This window comes from Cyprinodon tularosa, unplaced genomic scaffold, assembly GCF_016077235.1.
Source record: "Cyprinodon tularosa strain WSP-4 unplaced genomic scaffold, ASM1607723v1 ctg129, whole genome shotgun sequence".
NCBI classification, from domain to species: Eukaryota; Metazoa; Chordata; class Actinopteri; order Cyprinodontiformes; family Cyprinodontidae; genus Cyprinodon; species Cyprinodon tularosa.
Genome location: NW_024038103.1, coordinates 668,889 through 688,670, shown reverse-complemented (window position 1 = coordinate 688,670; position 19,782 = coordinate 668,889). Strand labels below are relative to the sequence as shown.

The following is a 19,782-nucleotide window of genomic DNA, read 5'->3' as shown; positions in this document are numbered from 1 at the left end:
ACCAGGTTAGTGACTCACATGTTTATTATCATTACCCGCCACATAGAGGTGGTCACTAACCAGTGTTCTCCTCCTGCAGAGTTTCCTGCTTTAGACGTTGTTGCTATTTTCCATTACACATCATAAATAAACACTTTGTTAATCCCTACTTTCTCTCCGCCATGGGTCCTCTTGTTCAGGGCCTGACCTTTCACTTACCTGAGGGATTGGTTCAGAGTCAACAACACCAAGCAAACAAATGTTCACCGTCGCTACTGGCTCATCCAGAAGGAGCTGATTATGCAAAGTCAATGATTCAATGCAAAGATTTTCTTTAGTAGAAAACATTCAACCAATCGGTAAAATATCAAACTGTCTTTGTAAATTGTACTGAGATGGTATTCTGTAAATTTATTGTTTACTTTATCAAGAAGGAGACATATGAGATTTTTTAGGCTTTTGATCGTTCTATTCAAATACCCGCTGATGAGACAGATGTCTGGGTTTCGTTATCACCCCCATCAACATCCAGCAGATGACTGAAGGGAAAAATTTTTAATTTTAGTTTGACAGGTAAAATTTATTTAAATTGTGTAAATTATATGAGTCCAACAGTAGGTTGGAATAAACTAGTTTACTTTAACCACAGTTTGAGTTTCATTCACACTTCAGCATACCTTATAATGACCCATATTGTGAATTGGTACAAAGCAGATGGAATAAACTGAATAAAATTTTCTAAGGAGATCAGTTTTGTTTGTTTTTTATACTTTTATGTCACCAATCCATCACTATCCCCCTCTTCTAATATCAATTCCCAAAAAAAGCCTTAAAGCCACAGGTCAGCACAGATAGAGATCCCACCTCTAAATTTGAAATGCCTCATTAAGTTGTCAAGCAGGCTAAGTTGAACCGCCTCCTCCTTGACACATGCACAGTTCTCTCCACCCTTCAGCCCTCACTCACTGATGTTTGCTGTCTGACTGTAAACAAGAACAAGGGAGTAATAAGGACACGGACAAACAGAGAGGGAAGAAGGGAGTTTTGTGTCCACATTTGGATGGTGGGAACTTCAGAATCCCAGGGACGTTTTTGCATCTCTATTTTAAGCTGAAGACAACTAGAGGTGAGACATAATTTATCATTCTATGATGGAAGATTTGCTTCTTTTTTGTTGGCTAATAATTGGCAATAAAAGTCTTTCTCACAAATTTAAACTTCTCTCAGTGGTTAGGATAGAGAAGTAAAAGAAGGGATGCAGACATAACAAAACTTCCTGAGACAGTTTTCCATTTCTCTGTCTTTCTCTAAAACACAACAGATTTTAAAACACAACAGATTAAATACAAAGTGCTTAGAAGCTAGTATTTGTTTTTAATCAGCAGGTCTGGAGTTTATCCATGATGGAGTCCTTCCTCACACTGCTGCTGGCACTTGTGGCCTCTGCAGCTTCAGGTAAGACAAAGCAAACCCTGCAAAGATAAATCTTTGATCTTTTTTGCTCTCCTAGTTTAATTCCTGTTCCTGAAGCGTGAGGTGTGTATTACATTCTTAAGATAAGGAAGATCTTAATAAACTAAAAAAAAAAGAATGGTTTCATATGATATTTTGTTAAATGCATAAATAAAGTATTTTCCATGAGAACATTTTACTGCATTCATTAGTGGCTTGCCGAGTTGGTGCACAATACTGAGTCTAATGAGCAGAACAATCAACAAGAACATCATGAGTTGTTTGTGGGGTCATTCTTCAAATTGTTTCTCTCTTTTTTTCCTGCTGAATTTGAAAACAGCTTTGACTGGGATAAATGATTATCACCCACTAGCTATTATTTTGTGTCTTTAAAGTGCTTAAATTTAAACATGCGAAATCATCTAATTTTGGTCTGATTGGAGGCGGAATGGATTAGTTTTGCTTGCTCTTTTGCCACTTTATGAGATCTAATTGGGGTTATTTTCAGCTTGGATAAAAAAGTTCACTCACTTGAACAAAAGACAGATGGGACCAGAGAGGCAGCTGATTGCAAACACACGGAGGTTAAGCAAGGAACTGCTGATTGGCGTTAAACAACGTCTAAATCCCAGTTACTGTGAGAAATATTGTGGTGAAAAGAGAAAATGCTGAACCTGGAATCTCAGTTCTCCTTTGAGATTCATAAGAGGGTTCTAAAAGGAAATTTGGAAGCGATACTGAAAATAAAAAGACAGATAACAGAGTGAGAAAAACAGTGACAGAATCACTTACAGCCATAATACTCACCTGTTGATATCTGATAGAGGTTACACTAAAGCCATAGAATAAATGACTGATCTTCACGATAAATACTGTTTATTTGTGATGGCTCACTTTTAACAGTGAGACATTCAAAAACCTCAGAGTATCACTATTACACTTTTTATGTCTGAATTCCTTAAAGTTGTTCCTTGTACTCTTTTTTGTCTTAAGGATATATACATCAATACAACAGCAAGAGGCCTGGAATCAGTTTTGATATTTTTATGAAAAGCAGAAGTGAGAATTTAGCAAAAAGGAGATATAACTTCCAAAATAAGTCTGACTCATTTATCAGACATATGGATTAACAGACTAAAACACATACTAAATCTTGATTGATCTGAAGAAATATATGTTTTCTTTTTCTAAAACAGTGGAATGGAGGCGTCCAATAATCAAAGTCAATTCCAAGGTGGTGACAAACCCTGAGGCGGTGGTTAGGGTTGGCAGGCCTCTGGATCTGAGGTGTGAGGGCAACGGTCCTGTGAGCTGGCAACCCAGGCTTGCCAAACACAGGCGCTTTATGTCTAGAAGCAGTGGGAACGTCCGCATCTTCAGGGTGGAACGGCCTTCGGCAGAATTCACCGGAACATACAAGTGCTTCTACACTGCCGGACCCAAATCCAGTGATCTGGCCTCCTCATTGCATGTATATGTAAAAGGTGAGTAGGATCAGTTAAGGTGTGTTTTATGCTAACTATTTAGTGATTATCTAGGATAATTTCTCACATTATTATGTCCATTTTAGACCCCCTGCGAGTGTTTTGGACCAGTAGCACATCTCTCCGTGTGGTAAGGAAGGAGGGTGAGAACTTCCTGCTACCCTGCCTGCTAACAGACCCCTCAGCCACTGATTTGGGCCTTCGCATGGACAACGGCACGTCCGTGCCACCGGGAATGAACTTCACTGTGGACAGGCACCGTGGCATCTTAATCCACAACCTCCACCCAAGCTTCAATGCCGATTACGTTTGTACGGCTAAAGTCAATGGACAGGAAAGAACCTCTAGGGCCTTTTCCATCAACGTCATTCAGAGTAAGATCACTTTGCCATACAAAACTGATACACCAAAAACTTTTAAATATCAAATAGCCAAATATTTTCTTCTTGCTCTAGAGCTGCGCTTTCCTCCATATGTCTTCTTGGAGACTGATGAATATATACGAATAGTTGGGGAAGAAATTAAGATTCGCTGCACGACACACAATCCAAACTTTAACTACAACGTCACGTGGAAATATACCACCAAATCGGTCAGTGAGAGTCTTTCTTGAAGACTTGTCTGTAGCATTAATCCAGACTTTGGCTCAGTATTTATCTCTCATCACAGAACCCAACAATAGAGGAGACTGTTCGCTCCAATGGAGAGAATCGTTTGGATATCCAGAGCATCCTTACGATCCCTGCGGTTGACCTCGCAGACACAGGAAACATCTCCTGCATTGGTACAAATGAAGCCGGAGTGAACAGTACGACTACTTACCTGCTGGTTGTGGGTAAGAAACAAACTAGTTACATCTTCTATGATTAAACTTTGACATACATAAAGTGTTGTGACTTTTCTGAACTTTTCATATGTCAAACAGACAAGCCCTACATCAGGTTGCTTCCCCAACTCTCACCCAAACTGGCCCCAAAGGGTCTTTCTGTTGTGGTCAACGAGGGAGAGGACTTGGAGCTCAGCTTGCTCATTGAAGCCTACCCTCATATCACGGAGCATAGATGGCTGACTCCAACACCTCCGAACAAATCCTCACAGGAGCACAAGTTCATCCGATACAACAACAGGTACAGTTTGTTTTGTAAGCCCTGCATGTAAAAGACAGCATCATCCAGCTGCTAGATTGTAACATATCTGTGAAGGTTCTCAGACATCCAGATCATGGTCAAGCTTATAAAAGATCAGTTTAGGCAACTGGACATGAAGTTTGCTAGAAGATGTTTCGACCTCTCATCCAAGAGGCTTCTTCAGTTCTAACTAGTGGTGGGGAGCACTGAGATCAATACTCTGTAGGTCTAACTTCTGCTAGATTGTAGTGCAGAAGAGGAAGTTGTTCTGAAATGCTGTCACTGCATTTTTGTAAATTTGACAGGGAACATGAAGGTCATCACATCTCCGCTCAGGTCAAAAAAACTGCTAAAGGGAAGAGCAATGTCCTGTTTTTAAGTTTGGACTTAGGAGTGATACATAGAAACTGTCTGAATACAAACCACAGAATTAGTCACTTCTTCTTACTTGCTCCATAAATATTTCTTTGTTCTGAGTTATAAAATCTGTTTTTTTGTCCGTTATTAGATACCATGCAACCCTGCAGCTGAAAAGAATGAACATACAGGAGCAGGGCCAATATACTTTCTATGCAAGGAGTAATTCAACCAATGCATCCATCTCATTTCAAGTCCAAATGTATCGTAAGTCAGACAAACTCATCTGTCTTTTTCTTGAATTAATAAAGGGATGTATTTTACCTTGACTGTTGGAGAGATGTTAAAGCTACTGAGCCCTGCTAATGTCAATAGAGATTTATTATATTTCTTTAACATACCTTAAGGAGATTCCCAGGGTTTTTGATACCTTTCAAAAGATATCTTTCAGCAAAACGTCTAAAAAAGTCTAGACAGAAGACAAAGCACAGACACCCCCAAGACTTTTATAAATAACAAGAAATATAAATACATGCTATTTATATATGTGCTGCATATTTTTTTCTTAAGAATGATCATAAGAATGATACAGCGATCTCACCCTAGAATCTTAGGTTCAGCCATACAACCTCTATACAAACAGTTATCCTTGCAGGATAAGAATCTGCTAGTGGCAAAGGCAGGGAACACCCTGGATAGTTTGCAAGTTTATCATAAACGAGCACAGAGACAAACTGGACAAACAACCATGCAATTATACTCTCATGTAAGAGCAGTTCAGAGAAACCATTTAGCAATTGCCATGTTTTTTGAAGAGTCAGAGATACTGATTTTAACTTGAAAGAGTCATGCATCCAAGCGTGGAGAGAACATTTTAATTCTATCCATCAAGAGCTCTGACCAGGGTTGGAGCCAATTATCTTTTTGAAGAAAGGCATCATGGCTCTAATGCTTCAAAAAACATTGGCCAGTTTTTGTGAGATCCTAGGTTTTGTTTCATTAAAGTACCTTTTATCAATTCTCAATTTATCAAAATCATGTTTATTTATCTCTGTTTAATCACTGCTAGAGCGACCTAACGCGGTTGTTAGATGGGAAAATGTAACCACTCTGACTTGCACCTCATTTGGCTATCCGGCTCCAAGGATTATCTGGTATCAGTGTGTGGGAATACGACCCACGTGAGTAAAACCTGAATGTAATGTCTGTTAAGCTTGCACTCAATTCACCCAGAAAATTAGACATTAAGATTATTATCTTTCTCTGACTGGTTAAGGTGCAATGAAAACACCTCAGGGTTGCAGTTGGCCATCCCTCTCAAGGCTCCCACTGTGGAAGTCCAGAGAGAAGAGTACGGCGCTGTGGAGGTGGAGAGTGTCCTTACGGTTGGACCTTCCAGCCAGAGGATGACTGTGGAGTGCGTAGCCTTCAATCTTGTTGGTGTGAGTCGAGATACACTCGCCATGGAAGTTTCTGGTGAGGATCTTAACAAATGCAATCACAGTTTTCCACCATGCCTGTTACAACACTTAAGGATTAATATATATTGTCCTCTGATCTGACAGACAAGCTCTTCACCACCACCCTGAGTGGAGCGGCAGGCATTCTGGCAATCCTCCTGCTGCTGCTGGTTATTCTGCTTTACAAATACAAGCAGGTAAATAAAATTCACGTAAATACTGAAAACTATTTGAAGGACTACAAGAAGAGCTGTTTTCTGATTTTTATTTACAGAAACCTCGTTATGAAATCCGTTGGAAGATCATTGAGGCGAGGGATGGCAACAACTACACTTTCATCGATCCCACGCAGCTGCCGTACAACGAGAAGTTGGAGTTCCCAAGAGACAAGCTCAAACTAGGTTATAAACATGATCTTTAAATAAGAACAGTCTTCTAATTTCTTATTGATTATCATTTAACTGAAATCAATTAGAATTTTATTAAGAGTATCTAGAAAAAAATAGACCAAGTATCATCTTTTAAAGCACTTTAGATATTTATTTTATATGGAAATCAAATCAGAGTTACGTTAATTTAGATTAATCCAGTTCGTTCCTATCCAATCTAATTATAGTCAGTTTCAAACACTCTATACATATATTCCAATTTATTTTAATTTTACAATGTAAAAGGGATTAAAAGGGAGTGATACTAAAGAATTAAACTCCTGCCCGTTCCAGCTTAGCCTAAAGCAAAGGGCTGGCTAAAGATAAAGACAATTCCCTGATCAACACAACAAAAAGCACTAAAATATTTTTCCCCATATGCTTTGTCTCCTGACAGGAAAGATTTTAGGTGCAGGTGCATTTGGAAAAGTTGTTGAAGCAACTGCTTATGGTCTGGGAGAGGAGGACAATGTCATACGTGTGGCTGTGAAAATGTTAAAAGGTGATTTTATTTTATTTTTTGTATTATAGTATTTTATTGAAAGTAACCCCCCCCCCCAAAAAAAACCTTAAATAACATATATTTTCTATGGCCTATGCAATGTATGTGTAGCCTGTGCACACTCAGATGAGAAGGAGGCTCTAATGTCTGAGCTGAAGATCCTGAGTCACCTGGGGCACCACAAAAACATTGTCAATCTGCTCGGGGCCTGCACTTATGGAGGTCAGATGGCATGAAAAATTCTCATGAAACTTTGTTGAATCCATGCAAAATCAAGTGTAAATTGTATTAAAAGTGTATTTCCTTTTCAGGACCAGTACTTGTGATCACTGAGTACTGCAGCCTGGGTGATCTGCTGAACTTCCTACGCCAAAAGGCTGAGACTTTCGTAAACTTCGTCATGAGTATTCCCGACATCAGCGAGAGCTGCAACGATTATAAAAACATTTGTGTTCAGAAAAAATTTATCCGAAGGTTCGTCATCAAACGTTGAACATCTGCACAGGTTTAAAAATAAGAAAAGGAAAACATACTTATTGTGATAAATCATTTAACAGTGACAGTGGGATCTCCAGTGTGGCCTCAAGCACTTACCTGGAGATGAGACCTTGTCAGTTGCCTAATGCAGAACAATCTCAAGGTACACACAGCGCCAATCATGGATTTATGCACCAGAAAATATAGGATAACTCATTTACCCTTTTTTTCTGCTTCTTGTCTATTTTTAGACTGCGAGGAAACTGGTGACTGGCCACTGGACATGGATGACCTGCTGAGATTCTCCCTTCAAGTCGCGCAAGGCCTTGATTTTCTTGCAGCTAGAAATGTAAGAATATACAAAATCTATATTAGAAAATACTTCTATAAAAATATTTAGAAGCGAATGCTTTTCTATTCCTGGAAAGGGAAGCAGATAGCATACGTAGAAGACATTTCCAACAATGATCATTTCACTATAAAAGGTAGCATGGGAAATCATTCATGGGATATTAGAATGGGAATTTCCCTCTGTGAATATTTACTGATAATAGTGTAATGCTTTTTATTAAAAAATATTCTATATTTAGAAACACACTAATCTGATTTTTTTTATGATGTAAGACTTACAACTAAACACAAACTGTGTGGCTTTGTCTTCAGTGTATCCACAGAGATGTCGCGGCGAGGAATGTCCTCCTGACCAACCGCAGGGAGGCGAAGATTTGTGACTTTGGTTTGGCCCGAGACATCATGAATGACTCCAACTATGTCGTGAAAGGCAATGTAAGAACTTGAGTAGTTGACTGCTAACTTTGATTCAAAAATCAATGCAGGCTTAGACCACTATGAGAGTCCCCCAGCATGGTAACCTTCAGTAACATATAGAATTCTTATGATATCACGGCTTTTATGAGTTTAAATAATAATGAGTATGATTTGAGACGCAGACTAAAACAAAAGGGTCAAACCCATCAGCTAAATCTTATACTGGCTTTAAAATTTTTATTTTATAGAATATAGTATGTTTATTAAGTTAATTTTTCAACTCAACCCCTAATCCCAATCTGAACTACGCGCCAGGCAAGTTTTTTTCTGGTAAAGACTAGATGCCAGAATAATGTCAGAACAGACAAACAAGACATAAAAGATTTATCTGCTTTGTTTGCCAGCTGTCAAGCAGTGCAATGACAGATAAAAAAGTTTGAGTAAAAATGCAGAAGAAATTATAGACATAACTATGGTCTGCTGGATTAAATCCAGAATACATCCTTTTACAAGAGACATTAAGATTTGCAAAAATAACTCTGGATATTTGATTATTACACAATTACACAACTGAAATCAAACTTTAATAAAGTCTTGAGAGAATTTATTCATGTCCATTGATGTTAAAATCTAGTTTTAGGTCTGATTTAATTACACAATAATAGTTATGACATAACTTTATTAATGACACAATTTTATGAAATAAAAATATATTAAAACAAGCAATAGAGAAACTTGACCAGATGTATTTGCAAATAAATAAATACAAATTCAACAAGATAGAAGATAGATAAATAATATCAATAAAACCGAATGCAGCTGGGTTAAGATAAATAGAAATACAACACAATCCATAAACTCCACTGAAGTTTTATGTTTTGTTGAAAGAAAAACTAAGGAAAATTGACCTCTAGTCAGACAGTGTTTTTAGGTATTATCTGATGAAAACCACTGATGAATGCCAAATGCTGCAAAGAAAACATCCATGTTTGTGCTCTGATCACCTCACCGTGAGCCATTTTAGACATGCCAACGACTGGATCTGATGACTTAAGTTAACATCTTCAAGCTGTGGATACCAATCTCTTTCTTCTATGTTGATTATTTGCTTAGAAGCATCAAAAACAGACAGCCACATGAATGATGATGCATGAACATAACGGCTTTTCCTTATCCTCTGATTCCTCTGTTCTTGCTTTTAATTTCTTCTTCAAGTAAGCAGAAGTTGTAATATTTAAAACGTGTCTTCACCTTTTTTATTTCCTTTAATTTTAACTGGATTTTTCTTTCAATTGACCAATTCATTCTTAACTCATAACGAAAAAGCTCTAGGATACAAGGATTACATTTCAGGGGTTTTGACACACAACAGACAAGTGAAGAAATTACAAATAAGATGGGATCTTTAGGCTCTGTTATTCCTCTATAGTAGGTCTAAAGGCATAAAGCGAGAAAGTTGTGAGGTTGAGCTACAGAGTGCTGTTCTAAGGGCTCATACCCTCACTTGGAACGAAAAATGTAAGAGAAAATACATTTTCACATGATGAGCAAACTGTGAATTATTACAAATAGGCTGCCTAACATTTTTAAACTTTAGAAATGCTCATCTTTCCAAGTGGTTAAAATTCAAAAGGGTCCAGAAAGCATTTTTTTTACTTTGAAAGTTAAGCTTTTAGTCTGCAGAACAGCACCAGGGCATTGTCAGTAGATCAGTCTGTTGATCTCCATGCTGTGTGGACTAAAACGGCAAGATTAAACTCAAATGAAAAAACAGGACAAACGAGAGAATTTAATATTCCTAACAGCAGTTTGTCAAAAAGTGCATCGAAATGAAACAAGAACAATCTCACCAAAGCTGCCTGACATCTAATGGAAAGTGTTTGATAAAATAAATGTTTAGTCTTCACTACAATGGTTTTTACATCCCCTGACATGCAAAAGTTGATTTAAACTAAGCCAGAGATTAGAAAACATGATGCCGGAATGAATTACAGAGAGAATCGGCAAGCAGCTTGATTTAAAAATGTTCAAATCTCAGTTTTATCCAGTCAAGGATAAAAAATAATTTTTTTTAAAAAGTCAAATTACTTAGGCAATTTTCCAGTTTTTTTAGATATTTTAGACCAAATCTGATCAAATATTACAAATTTTGTTTTATCTATATTTAACAAAGAAACGTAGGTACAAAGAAACCATATCTATAAAATAGATGCATAATTTTGTCTCACTCTCTAGTTTATTTCCCCTTATTTTCCCTAATAATCCTTAATTCCTTTCGATGCAGGATTACCAAATTGTTTCTGATTGCTGAATCCCAAATTAATTAAAAAATAAGTTGTGAGATTTATTTACCTTCTTTATATTCAGAGGCTTAAAAAATCTGTTTCTTTGATTTTGAAATCCATACTTTTTTAACTGTATAACTTAAATTAAGAATTGTATTTTTCTTTTAAAAGCTGCCGGCAGATGGGACAGTCGCTCTGTAAGCTAACTTGCTTAGGACATTTTTTTTTTTTTGGCTCTAGATCATGGCTTTGTGGTGAACACTGACCTTGCTGTGTTTAAGGATCTCTGTAACTGATTTGGTTAAATTCTTGGGGAGATTTTCCATTGGAAGAATCATTAGTACCAAAGTTTCCGCTCCCTGCTTGATGTTGTTGGATGTTCTTCCAGTATTTCAAGATTGTTTTTCCTCATTTTTCCTAATTAGAGGTTTTGGAATGTCACCACATTACTATCCATGTTTTTAAATTACCCCGACCTTAAGCAAAGCAAGTTTTGATAATTCTGACTGATTCAAACCCAAAAACCTTCCCTCTAAAGTGTGTTTAAACATCTGTTTTGACTTTTAAGATGAATTTATTTAATATTTCTAAGTTGTTTAAAGGGATTATATTTTGTGTGTATTAAGGCCCGTCTGCCTGTGAAGTGGATGGCCCCAGAGAGCATCTTTGACTGTGTCTATACCGTGCAGAGTGACGTCTGGTCCTACGGTATCCTCTTATGGGAGATTTTCTCTTTGGGTAAGAATAATCTCAACAGTTTCATTGCTTTGACCTATTAGTTCATGATGTACCTGCAGCAATGATAATCTTTCTGGTTTTACTCCAGGTCAGAGTCCATATCCCAGCATGGCAGTGGACTCCAGGTTCTACAAGATGGTGAAGCGTGGTTACCAGATGTCGCAGCCTGACTTTGCTCCCCTTGAAATGTAAGCTTTGCAGCTTATCTACACTTCTGCCCTCAGCAACCAGCTGAGTGCCTCCTTTACACGTTCCATCCATAAAGCTCTGCCTAGCATGGCTTCATTATCAGATGAAATTTAGTGGAGCATCAGGTGATTATCAGCAGGGGTTTTACAATTAACCCAGACTTAATATTTGCCTCCCGGCATGTAGATGTAAGAGCTGTAGTCATTTAGCTTGCTGTGCTTTATATATATTTTATGAAATAACATGCAAGGGGCTCTTTAAGCTGATAATATTTTGGCTGATGATTATTTATAAGATGAGTAGAGCATCACAGATAAAGCACCCGGCTGCAGCAGTGTTTATCACAGCCAAACAAAAAGAGGCCTTTTCCTCTACTCTGATGTCCTCAGGCCTATCTCATATCTGAGATGCTGATTTTAGAGATAAGCAGATGAAGAGCTGCCATTAGTTAGTTAAAACTGCAAAGTCTAGAAGTGAAAAACGAAATGTTTTCTGCCCTGCGTCTCGGGGTTGGAGGAGCTGCAACATCTGTGTGCACCGATTTAGCACGGCTGTCACACGAGGCAGAATCGCTGAGCTGTGGAAATTGAGGGTACTGAATCAGAGTCAGGGCCTGATCATCTGTTGTCCTGTTGTGAGTCAGGCCTCGGTTCTGCCTGTTAGCCACATGATCCCAGAGCCAGGAAGCCGTGTAACTCGCTTTTTCATGGCCTCAAAATGGGATTCAAGGGTTGATGATTCTTATGAACAAGCCTCTCTTATCAAACTGCGTCACCACCTACCCTGCCCTTCTAGTTTGTTCCCTGAGTTGGCTTTATTGCGTACCACTGACAGGATGCTATGACCCCCTATTTGTGTCCTGGTTCATTTCAGGTATGCCATCATGAAAATGTGCTGGAATCTGGAGCCTACAAAGCGTCCAACCTTTAGCAAAATCTCACAGATGATAGAAAAACTACTCGGCGGCCATTTTGAGCAGGGGCAGGTGAGTTAATGTTGAATCAAATCTGTGAACAAACGGAAACCATGTGATGCTCCAGACAGACTTTTTTATTTCCAAGTTTTGAGCTATATCCTAATTCATCAGGTTAGTTGTTACCGGTGCCTTCTCTCCAACGATCACAAAAAATAATTAAAAATAAAACATTTTAAAGTGAAGCTGGGGAAACAAACAGTTTATTTGCACCTCTGATAATTTGTGTCTCATCAATTCTCACATTTATTTTGTTTTCAAACTTAAAACAATCACATAGACAAATAAAGTTAAGGGAAATAAAATGGTTTGATCACTGTAACTAGTCTGCAAAGCCATTACTAAGCATATTGGATTCAACTGATCCTTGATATACACCCATTGCCCACAAATAAAGAAAAAAAAAATCGAATATGGTGAATTTTTTCTGTAGCGGCCCACCAACCCAAACAGACGGGGCATTAAAAAACAAAAACAGCATCTAAATCTCGGCTTCCATTGGGTAGGTCACACTGCAACACTTCATTCGACAATAGAGTGGCACCCATGGACAAGTTCACAGGTAGAAAAAAAACAAATACTGACTTAAAACAAAAAGAAGATCCATCTCACATTTATTATCACCAAGATTATTAGGAAAATGATAACAGGACCAAAAAGAAAAAAAACACCAATATGGAAATAAATATAAGAACAAAGGCCAATATGGAAGTGTCTGGAAGGTGTGTGTGCTATTATAGCTATCATTAATATAACACATCTTTTTAGGAAAATAAAATAATAGCAACATTTAATCCTGTTGGTGGAGGTTTGATGTTATAGAGCAGATTTAGTGCTTCAACTCTTCTTAGAGTCTATGACCTCTTCTCTGATCCAGGAAACCCTAACAGATAGTCATATCTGTATTTATTTATATAACAATACCATCCATTCTTGCTCTCAAACTAAAACAACATTGATTTTTCTGTAGGGCAAAGATCCAAAGAACACCCGGTCCTATCGTATTTTTTATCAGATTCAATTTAAGACTCTGTGACCTTAAACTAACCAATCATGCTCAAAAACTTTCCAACGTGTTTGTAGTTTGGACCCATTTACAGGGATGTAAGAGACTCATTGTTTGGTGTCACAAATGCCTGATGGCAGCTTTGGACTTCAGTTATTAGGTGTAACGGTTGATTATGTTTTTTTTTTTTTTATAGAGACAGTATGTTTGGATTGTTTTTTCCCTTTAATAAAAATAATTAAGAAATTGTATTTTGTATTTGTTATGGTTGGTCTGATATAATAAGATGATTCGTTTAATGATCTGAAACCTTTAAATGACAGAAAGGAAACCAGAAGAAATCTTTAAGGAAGCTAATTGTTTACTCATTTATAGCATATATACCTTTATAAGTGTCTGAACATAAGAAATATATCTATAATAGCTTGCCTTGACCCAAGATTTTAGTTTGATGATGTATAACTCTGTTCAACAGTTGGTAAATTTACCCATTTTCTGATTAGAACTAGAATACGTTACTTATTACTGGGTTTCTGTTGCAAATTTTAGGTCCATGGAAAACAATTAGTATATAAGTAGTTTTCCATCACTGTCTGCTTTAAGTTATTGGCTGTTTGGTTTGGACTGGACATCACAGTATAATGAGGTTTCTATCAGGGATGAAACCAGGAATTAGAAAAAAGTGTGTTAAATAAATGATGCCTCACCTATAAGAGCTTTATATGCTTCCTTTCTCAGGTAATCTACCAGAATCTGCAGCAGGAGGTCACAGAGGCCGATGCGTATGACCAGCCCAAGTGTCATGATGGCCCTTGTGACCAGTCTTGTGACCACGGCGAAGAGGAGCAGCCTCTGATGAAGACAAACAACTATCAGTTTTGTTGAAATTGCCTCAAACAACAATACATTTGTGAAAAGATTGACCACCAAAAAGTAAAACAAAACAAAAAAAAGTAAATAATAAAATGAAAATTAATCAGGAAAAGCAAGATCAGCTGCGACTCTTGGGATGAGGCCTTTTTTTTTTTTTTTGCAGCCCTGCAGACTGTTACCCTCTCAGCTATTTTGTGCCCTATGTGCCGTCCGCCAGACAGACGACCGGCTGCAATAAAACATGTGACTCTCTTCAGTGCAGATCATGACTAGAAACGGCCAGGTCTAACCTCAGCTGCAGACATGAAGGGAGGAAACACGTCAACAAGTGTGCAAGCTTTCATAGCTGCATTCTATTAAAAATATCACCCCTGCTGAACTGTTAGACAGTCTTTTGTCTTACATATGTTTTTTTTTTTTCCACAGCTTTTTTCATCAGTGGGCCTTTTGTTTATTACATTTTTTTTTACTGCCACATGATAATCTTGTTCTCGTAAAGGTTGAAATCAGCAGGATCACTTCCTTTTAATTGTTTCATTGCATGCATATGCAAAAGAAGCAGGTATACAATTGCAAACTGGACTAAAAAAGCTTGATGTAGGATTTTCTCTACTTTAGTTTGTTGTTCATCTCCCTCTATCAGTTAAAGTACAAGCGTATTTCCTCCTTGTTGGCTGAACATGGTAAAATCAGGACATGCTGTTTTCTTTCTCTGTGCTTCTGTCATGGCTGTTTTCCTTGCGACACACTTCCAATTCTCATTGGTGGTTAGAATCATGTGATTTTTCCGCTTCACTTTAAGTGATTTACCAGTGTTTAGCGTAATTTAGCTGCAGGAAAATCTGCGGCTCTCTTTTGGAACAGAGAAAACTTTTATATCTGACAATGTGAACTTCTTTTTTCCATTTTTTTTATGTGCATTTTGTAAGTTGCAAATACATCTCTCTTCCAGCATAAGATGAATGTTTGCATGAAAATGTCCTCCTAATGTAGCAGTAAGCCTACACTGCCAAATGTATGATGATTCCTAATGACATAAGCTATGTGAGCAATGCAGACTGCATATTTGTGCGACGGCATTTTGTGTTTGAAACGAAACACGTGAAATGTCTCATAATGTACATATATATAAATATATATATATATATAAAACAAAATCGAAACCTACCTTTATTTTCATTTAACTGTGGTAGATTGTAGCACATCAATACTTCAGACAGTTCTTGTTCAAATCACTGCAAATACAGATGATGAATAAAGCGTTACCAAATAAGTCTGGTTTCTCCTTCAGTGTTGGTGGATCTTTGGAGAAATTTATAGTTTGTTTCTTTTTCCTTCGTAGACAGAAACTGTGTGGCCTTTGTCTTCTCTCCCCACTTCCTGTTTTCTCTCTGCTGTCGTCCATTCTGCATTTCTTCTGGAAAGTTTCCCATAACGTCTCTAAAAGTGGCAAAACCCCAGAACTGTTAAAAGGAGTGTTTCAAAATATCTATCTAGCAACCTTAATATTTCAGCTTGTCTGGCCATTTCACAGCAGCCAAACAATAGATCGATTTTGCTACCCCAGACTAAAATTCTATTTTGAATCAGTCTTTGGGGTCTTGTTTATCAAGACATACAGACTACTGCAAAATAAATCATCATTACAAAGGAGTCCTTCTGTTTTACTGTTTCTGTGTGTACACTGGTCACTCAACATTGCGAGATTAATTTATTATAAATTATGTCCCAAAAATAAGCGATTTATGTCCCAAAAAGTCTTGAAATTATATTTTTCCTTTTACTGTGGAAGAAAGAATTGACAGAATTTACATTGATCCCTTTCTGTTTATGTATATTTTGAAAAAATTGTTAACATGTGAGCATATATATACCTGAATTTGTCTAACAGATGCACAGGACAGCTGTCCCAGTGTGGCTGAAGGCAGATTTGGGAAAATTTATATGAAGGCTCGACACAACAATATAGTCGAGGGTTTATCCTTAATAATATAAAGGCCAACATAAAGGATATAAAGGAAAATATAATGAACAAAGTTGTTGGTGTTTTGTCTTAATGGCTGCAGAATTGCAGAAAAGCCTGAGCCATTAAATTCATAGAAACAGCTTACTGTGGCATGTGGTATTTTCCTGATGCAGCTTTGATTATTGATAAGTCAGGCTTCAGAATAAATAGTAATGTTAGTTGTTCCCTGAACCAAATTTAAAGGAGAGGAGGAAGCTACCTTTATATGACTCTGTGGACTCTTTGGCGAAACAGTTAAAAACATTGTTTTTAATTAAAAAAAATAATAAAAAAATTAATGCTTATTTTTAATGGAATTGTATCTTATTTTGTTTATTTTCCATTTTAACTGCTTTTTTGTTGGTTTTCAGTACATTGCTTTTGCGATCCTTTATCTGTGAAAGGCACTTACTGTAATAAATACATTTTACTGACTTAAGAAAGAAGTAATTTAAGTAAGTGCTTAGGTAAGTAGAAAAGGAAAGAAGGAAGGAAGGAACTATGGTTTCCTGACCTAAACCCGATACAACTGGGACGAATTAGAACAGAAACTGCAGGTGTAATGTACTCAACACTCATGTCTGAGTTAAAACTGAGCTTTTGGAGGATTTGTCAACAGATCCCATAACAAGCCTTTGCACAACTGCAACCCTTAACTGGCAGAATTGCTGTAAATAAAATGACTGTACTACCCAAAATTATTTTGATATTCTTAATGATACCAATTCACCATCATCTCTCTTGGTTTTAAACGATTGATTCTGTATCTACTCACTTCTAATGAAAAAAACAAAACACCAAGGATTAAATAATCAAAACTGTAAAAGCTCTAATTATACACAAATCACTTATAAACATATCTGATATCCCATTTTTAGATAAACCCATGAAACGCCACTTTTGTTTTAAGGAAGTAACAAGATCTTCGGCCCTAACAGCCTAACAATGGAAGATCCACCAAATTTCCATCGTCCAAAGCAAAGTTGTTAAAGTTACACAAACACCACCAAGTTTTTACACAAGTGCAATAAACACATTAGACACCTCAATAAACCCAACACATTATTTATACTCTTTATACTGGACTCGGTCCTAAACTAATTAATTTATTATGTTGCTGCAGCTAAAATTATCAATATTGAAAACAATCAGTATCAAAAATAATAATAAGTAATAAAAAAATGTGAATATAAAGTCTCCTAAGAAATAATTTCCAAAGAATACCATAAAAACATTAAATATTCAAGCTAATAAATACACTGGAAAAAAATCAAAATCTATACAAGTCATTTTTTATTAAAATAAGTGCATTTGTTCTTGGATTGAGGAGGTAAAAGAGACATTTTGCCAACGGAACAAGACAATCTACACTTAAGATAAGAAAACACAATTGCATTGTCTTATTTCAAGTGCATATTATCTTATTTTAAGAGTAAAAATATTAATTCCATTGGCAAACTATCTAATTTACCTACCCAAATTAAGGGTAAATACACTTAATTTAAGAAATTCTGATTTATTTCTAGATCATTTTTCCAGTGCATTACCAATAACTAAATGAGGAAAAAAGGTTTTCATTTGCTCCAGATTCTGGCTTCTGGACTTAAGCTGTAAAAATATTTACTACTTCCCCAAAAATCTTCATTAATTTCATACAGAATTCTCCATAGAGCCCTGTACACCGGTGACAGTTTAGGTAAAATGGGATTCACAAATGTATTTTCTTTACCCTGCACTAATTCATATATCCATGCTACCTGTCTTAGCAACCCAGTCAAACTCTCTGCTTGCTAGGGGACCTAACAGTACATGACAATAAAAAAAGAAACTGCATAACTTTGCTTGCTGCTTTAGTCGTCGCCAGGCATACTATACACTCATGAACTGAAAAACTAAAATAAACATTTACATAAAACAATAAAAAACTAATCCTTTATATCTGCGTAGAGAATACTAAACCAGAGATTCTCTCTACTCCTTCTCTTTACTTAAGAACCAATATTCCACCAACACTTTCAATTATTCCATTCTTATTTATAATACACAGCTTTTTCAGTCTAATATATAATAATGGTTGCTATTATTACTATTATTGACAATAATAATTCTTTCCTAATCTGCTTTTATTCATTTTTTCTTTTGTTCACTTATTTCAGTTTCGATGTACAAAAAGAACATGATATTAATTATTATTTCATGTTAATACTGTTGAGATTATGTTTTTGATAACCAATATCATTGACAGTGACACTTTAAAAAAACAGACAAAATACAGATTTTATGCTTTTAAGAAAAATTTAATAGTACTATTGAAAAATCAATAGTAGTAAAGCTCCAGTCCTTGTTTTATTAATATAATGTTAACAATATTCAACAGTGCTGTTAGAACACTGCCACCTCTGTTTTTAATGCATCTCTGTAAATCAGGGAATAATAAAAAAAAACACTAACATATATGCGAGTGGGCCTCATCTGATCTCTCCCCTTGTGATATTATTGCTTTGGTATTTCTGTTTTTTTCTTCTTTTACTCAATTTACTTTGCCACATACTCACACAAGCACACATTGTACCTATCCTTTTTTTTAAGTTTGTTAATTTATCCTCTTTTTCCATAAATGTTAACTTAAAAATCTTTTTTTAAAAGGCTTACCAATGGCTGCAAGGTTAGGCCAACATAAAATGAAATCCCATAGACCATGAATGGAGGGTAGTGCTCTTATCGCATTTAAATCAAATATCAAAATACATCAAATTATTAGTAAGAAGACCAAGGAATTTATAGTGATCTCAATTACTTTTAAACAAATGTGCTCTAAAAGAAAAATTATATTCCAATAGAAATTAATTCTTTCCTATTACAAAAATAAAAATCATCAGGGGTTTAAAAATGGCAGAAAGTGTTTCTCTCAGCTAGAAGGACATTTTTGCTAAAATGGTTGGCATCTATTAAATGTGTAATAATTTCAAATCAGTTTTGTTCCAAAACCAAAAGCCTCGGGTAGTTATATTTCTATTTGTTTGATCTGCTTTAATAAATGACAAGCAGATGAATTTTAATAAACTACTCATAACTTATTTCTTAAAGAAAAACAGTAAATTTTAGCTACCAGAGTGCGCTTGACAAGTAACTTGCAGGTTTAATGCATAAATCTTATGACACTATCAAACTTTACACAATAATGGCATGTAAATAAACATTTGCTGTGCAAAACTTTAAAATCAAACTGTAATTTCAATGAACAAGTATTAAATAAGAGGAAAACTTTAATTAGAAAAAAATCTTATCCCAATATAGGAAGCCTATTGTAATACAACACTAATCTGTTGCCTCTGCTTTAAAACAAACAGAGCTGCCACGGCTCTGTGACGCTGAACCGGCTACACTGATGCACTCTGCTACTGTAACTGGGAACATTGGAGGTAGACAACATTTTTTGCTCTCATGTGAATCTGTAACACTTTTCATTGGCTGATGTGATTCACATAAGTGCAGTTAATCTTAAAGATGCAATTTTAACCTTTCTTCAGACAGGAACAGGGACACCAACAACCAGTGATGGTGGGGGATTAGGGGAGCTGTGGGCATAATCGCTGTGAAACAATCAGGAAATAACTTTTTATTCATCAGATTAACAACAGTTTTTAATCAAAGCAAGTTCTCCTATTGTTACTCTGTG

At 36.3% G+C, this 19,782-nt stretch overlaps 1 protein-coding gene across 2 annotated transcripts; it reads left to right on the top strand.

The window, feature by feature from the left end:
• Nucleotides 1-927: 927 nt before the first annotated feature.
• On the top strand, nt 928-15,250 carry LOC119777910 (macrophage colony-stimulating factor 1 receptor 1-like). 2 transcript variants are annotated; one of them, XM_038276919.1, is made up of 22 exons: nt 928-1,105; nt 1,365-1,434; nt 2,628-2,915; nt 3,002-3,289; nt 3,371-3,507; nt 3,585-3,750; nt 3,841-4,042; nt 4,551-4,666; nt 5,469-5,580; nt 5,676-5,875; nt 5,965-6,056; nt 6,134-6,260; nt 6,685-6,789; nt 6,901-7,011; nt 7,101-7,263; nt 7,347-7,429; nt 7,518-7,615; nt 7,930-8,052; nt 10,946-11,057; nt 11,146-11,245; nt 12,120-12,231; nt 13,964-15,250. In XM_038276919.1, the coding sequence occupies exons 2-22, from the start codon at nt 1,380-1,382 to the stop codon at nt 14,108-14,110; spliced, it is 2,937 nt and encodes a 978-aa protein (XP_038132847.1). In that variant the 5' UTR covers nt 928-1,105; nt 1,365-1,379; the 3' UTR covers nt 14,111-15,250. The 2 variants fall into 2 exon arrangements, with proteins under 2 accessions (XP_038132847.1, XP_038132846.1); XM_038276918.1 differs by having other exon boundaries at nt 929-1,105; nt 1,362-1,434.
• Nucleotides 15,251-19,782: the final 4,532 nt, after the last annotated feature.

Coding starts and splice junctions, on each gene's coding strand:
- LOC119777910 (XM_038276919.1), top strand. CDS start 1,380: ATGATGGAGTCCTTCCTCACACTGCTGCTGGCACTTGTGGCCTCTGCA. Junction 2,916..3,001: donor ATTGCATGTATATGTAAAAG/GTGAGTAGGATC, acceptor TGTCCATTTTAG/ACCCCCTGCGAGTGTTTTGG. Junction 7,430..7,517: donor TAATGCAGAACAATCTCAAG/GTACACACAGCG, acceptor GTCTATTTTTAG/ACTGCGAGGAAACTGGTGAC.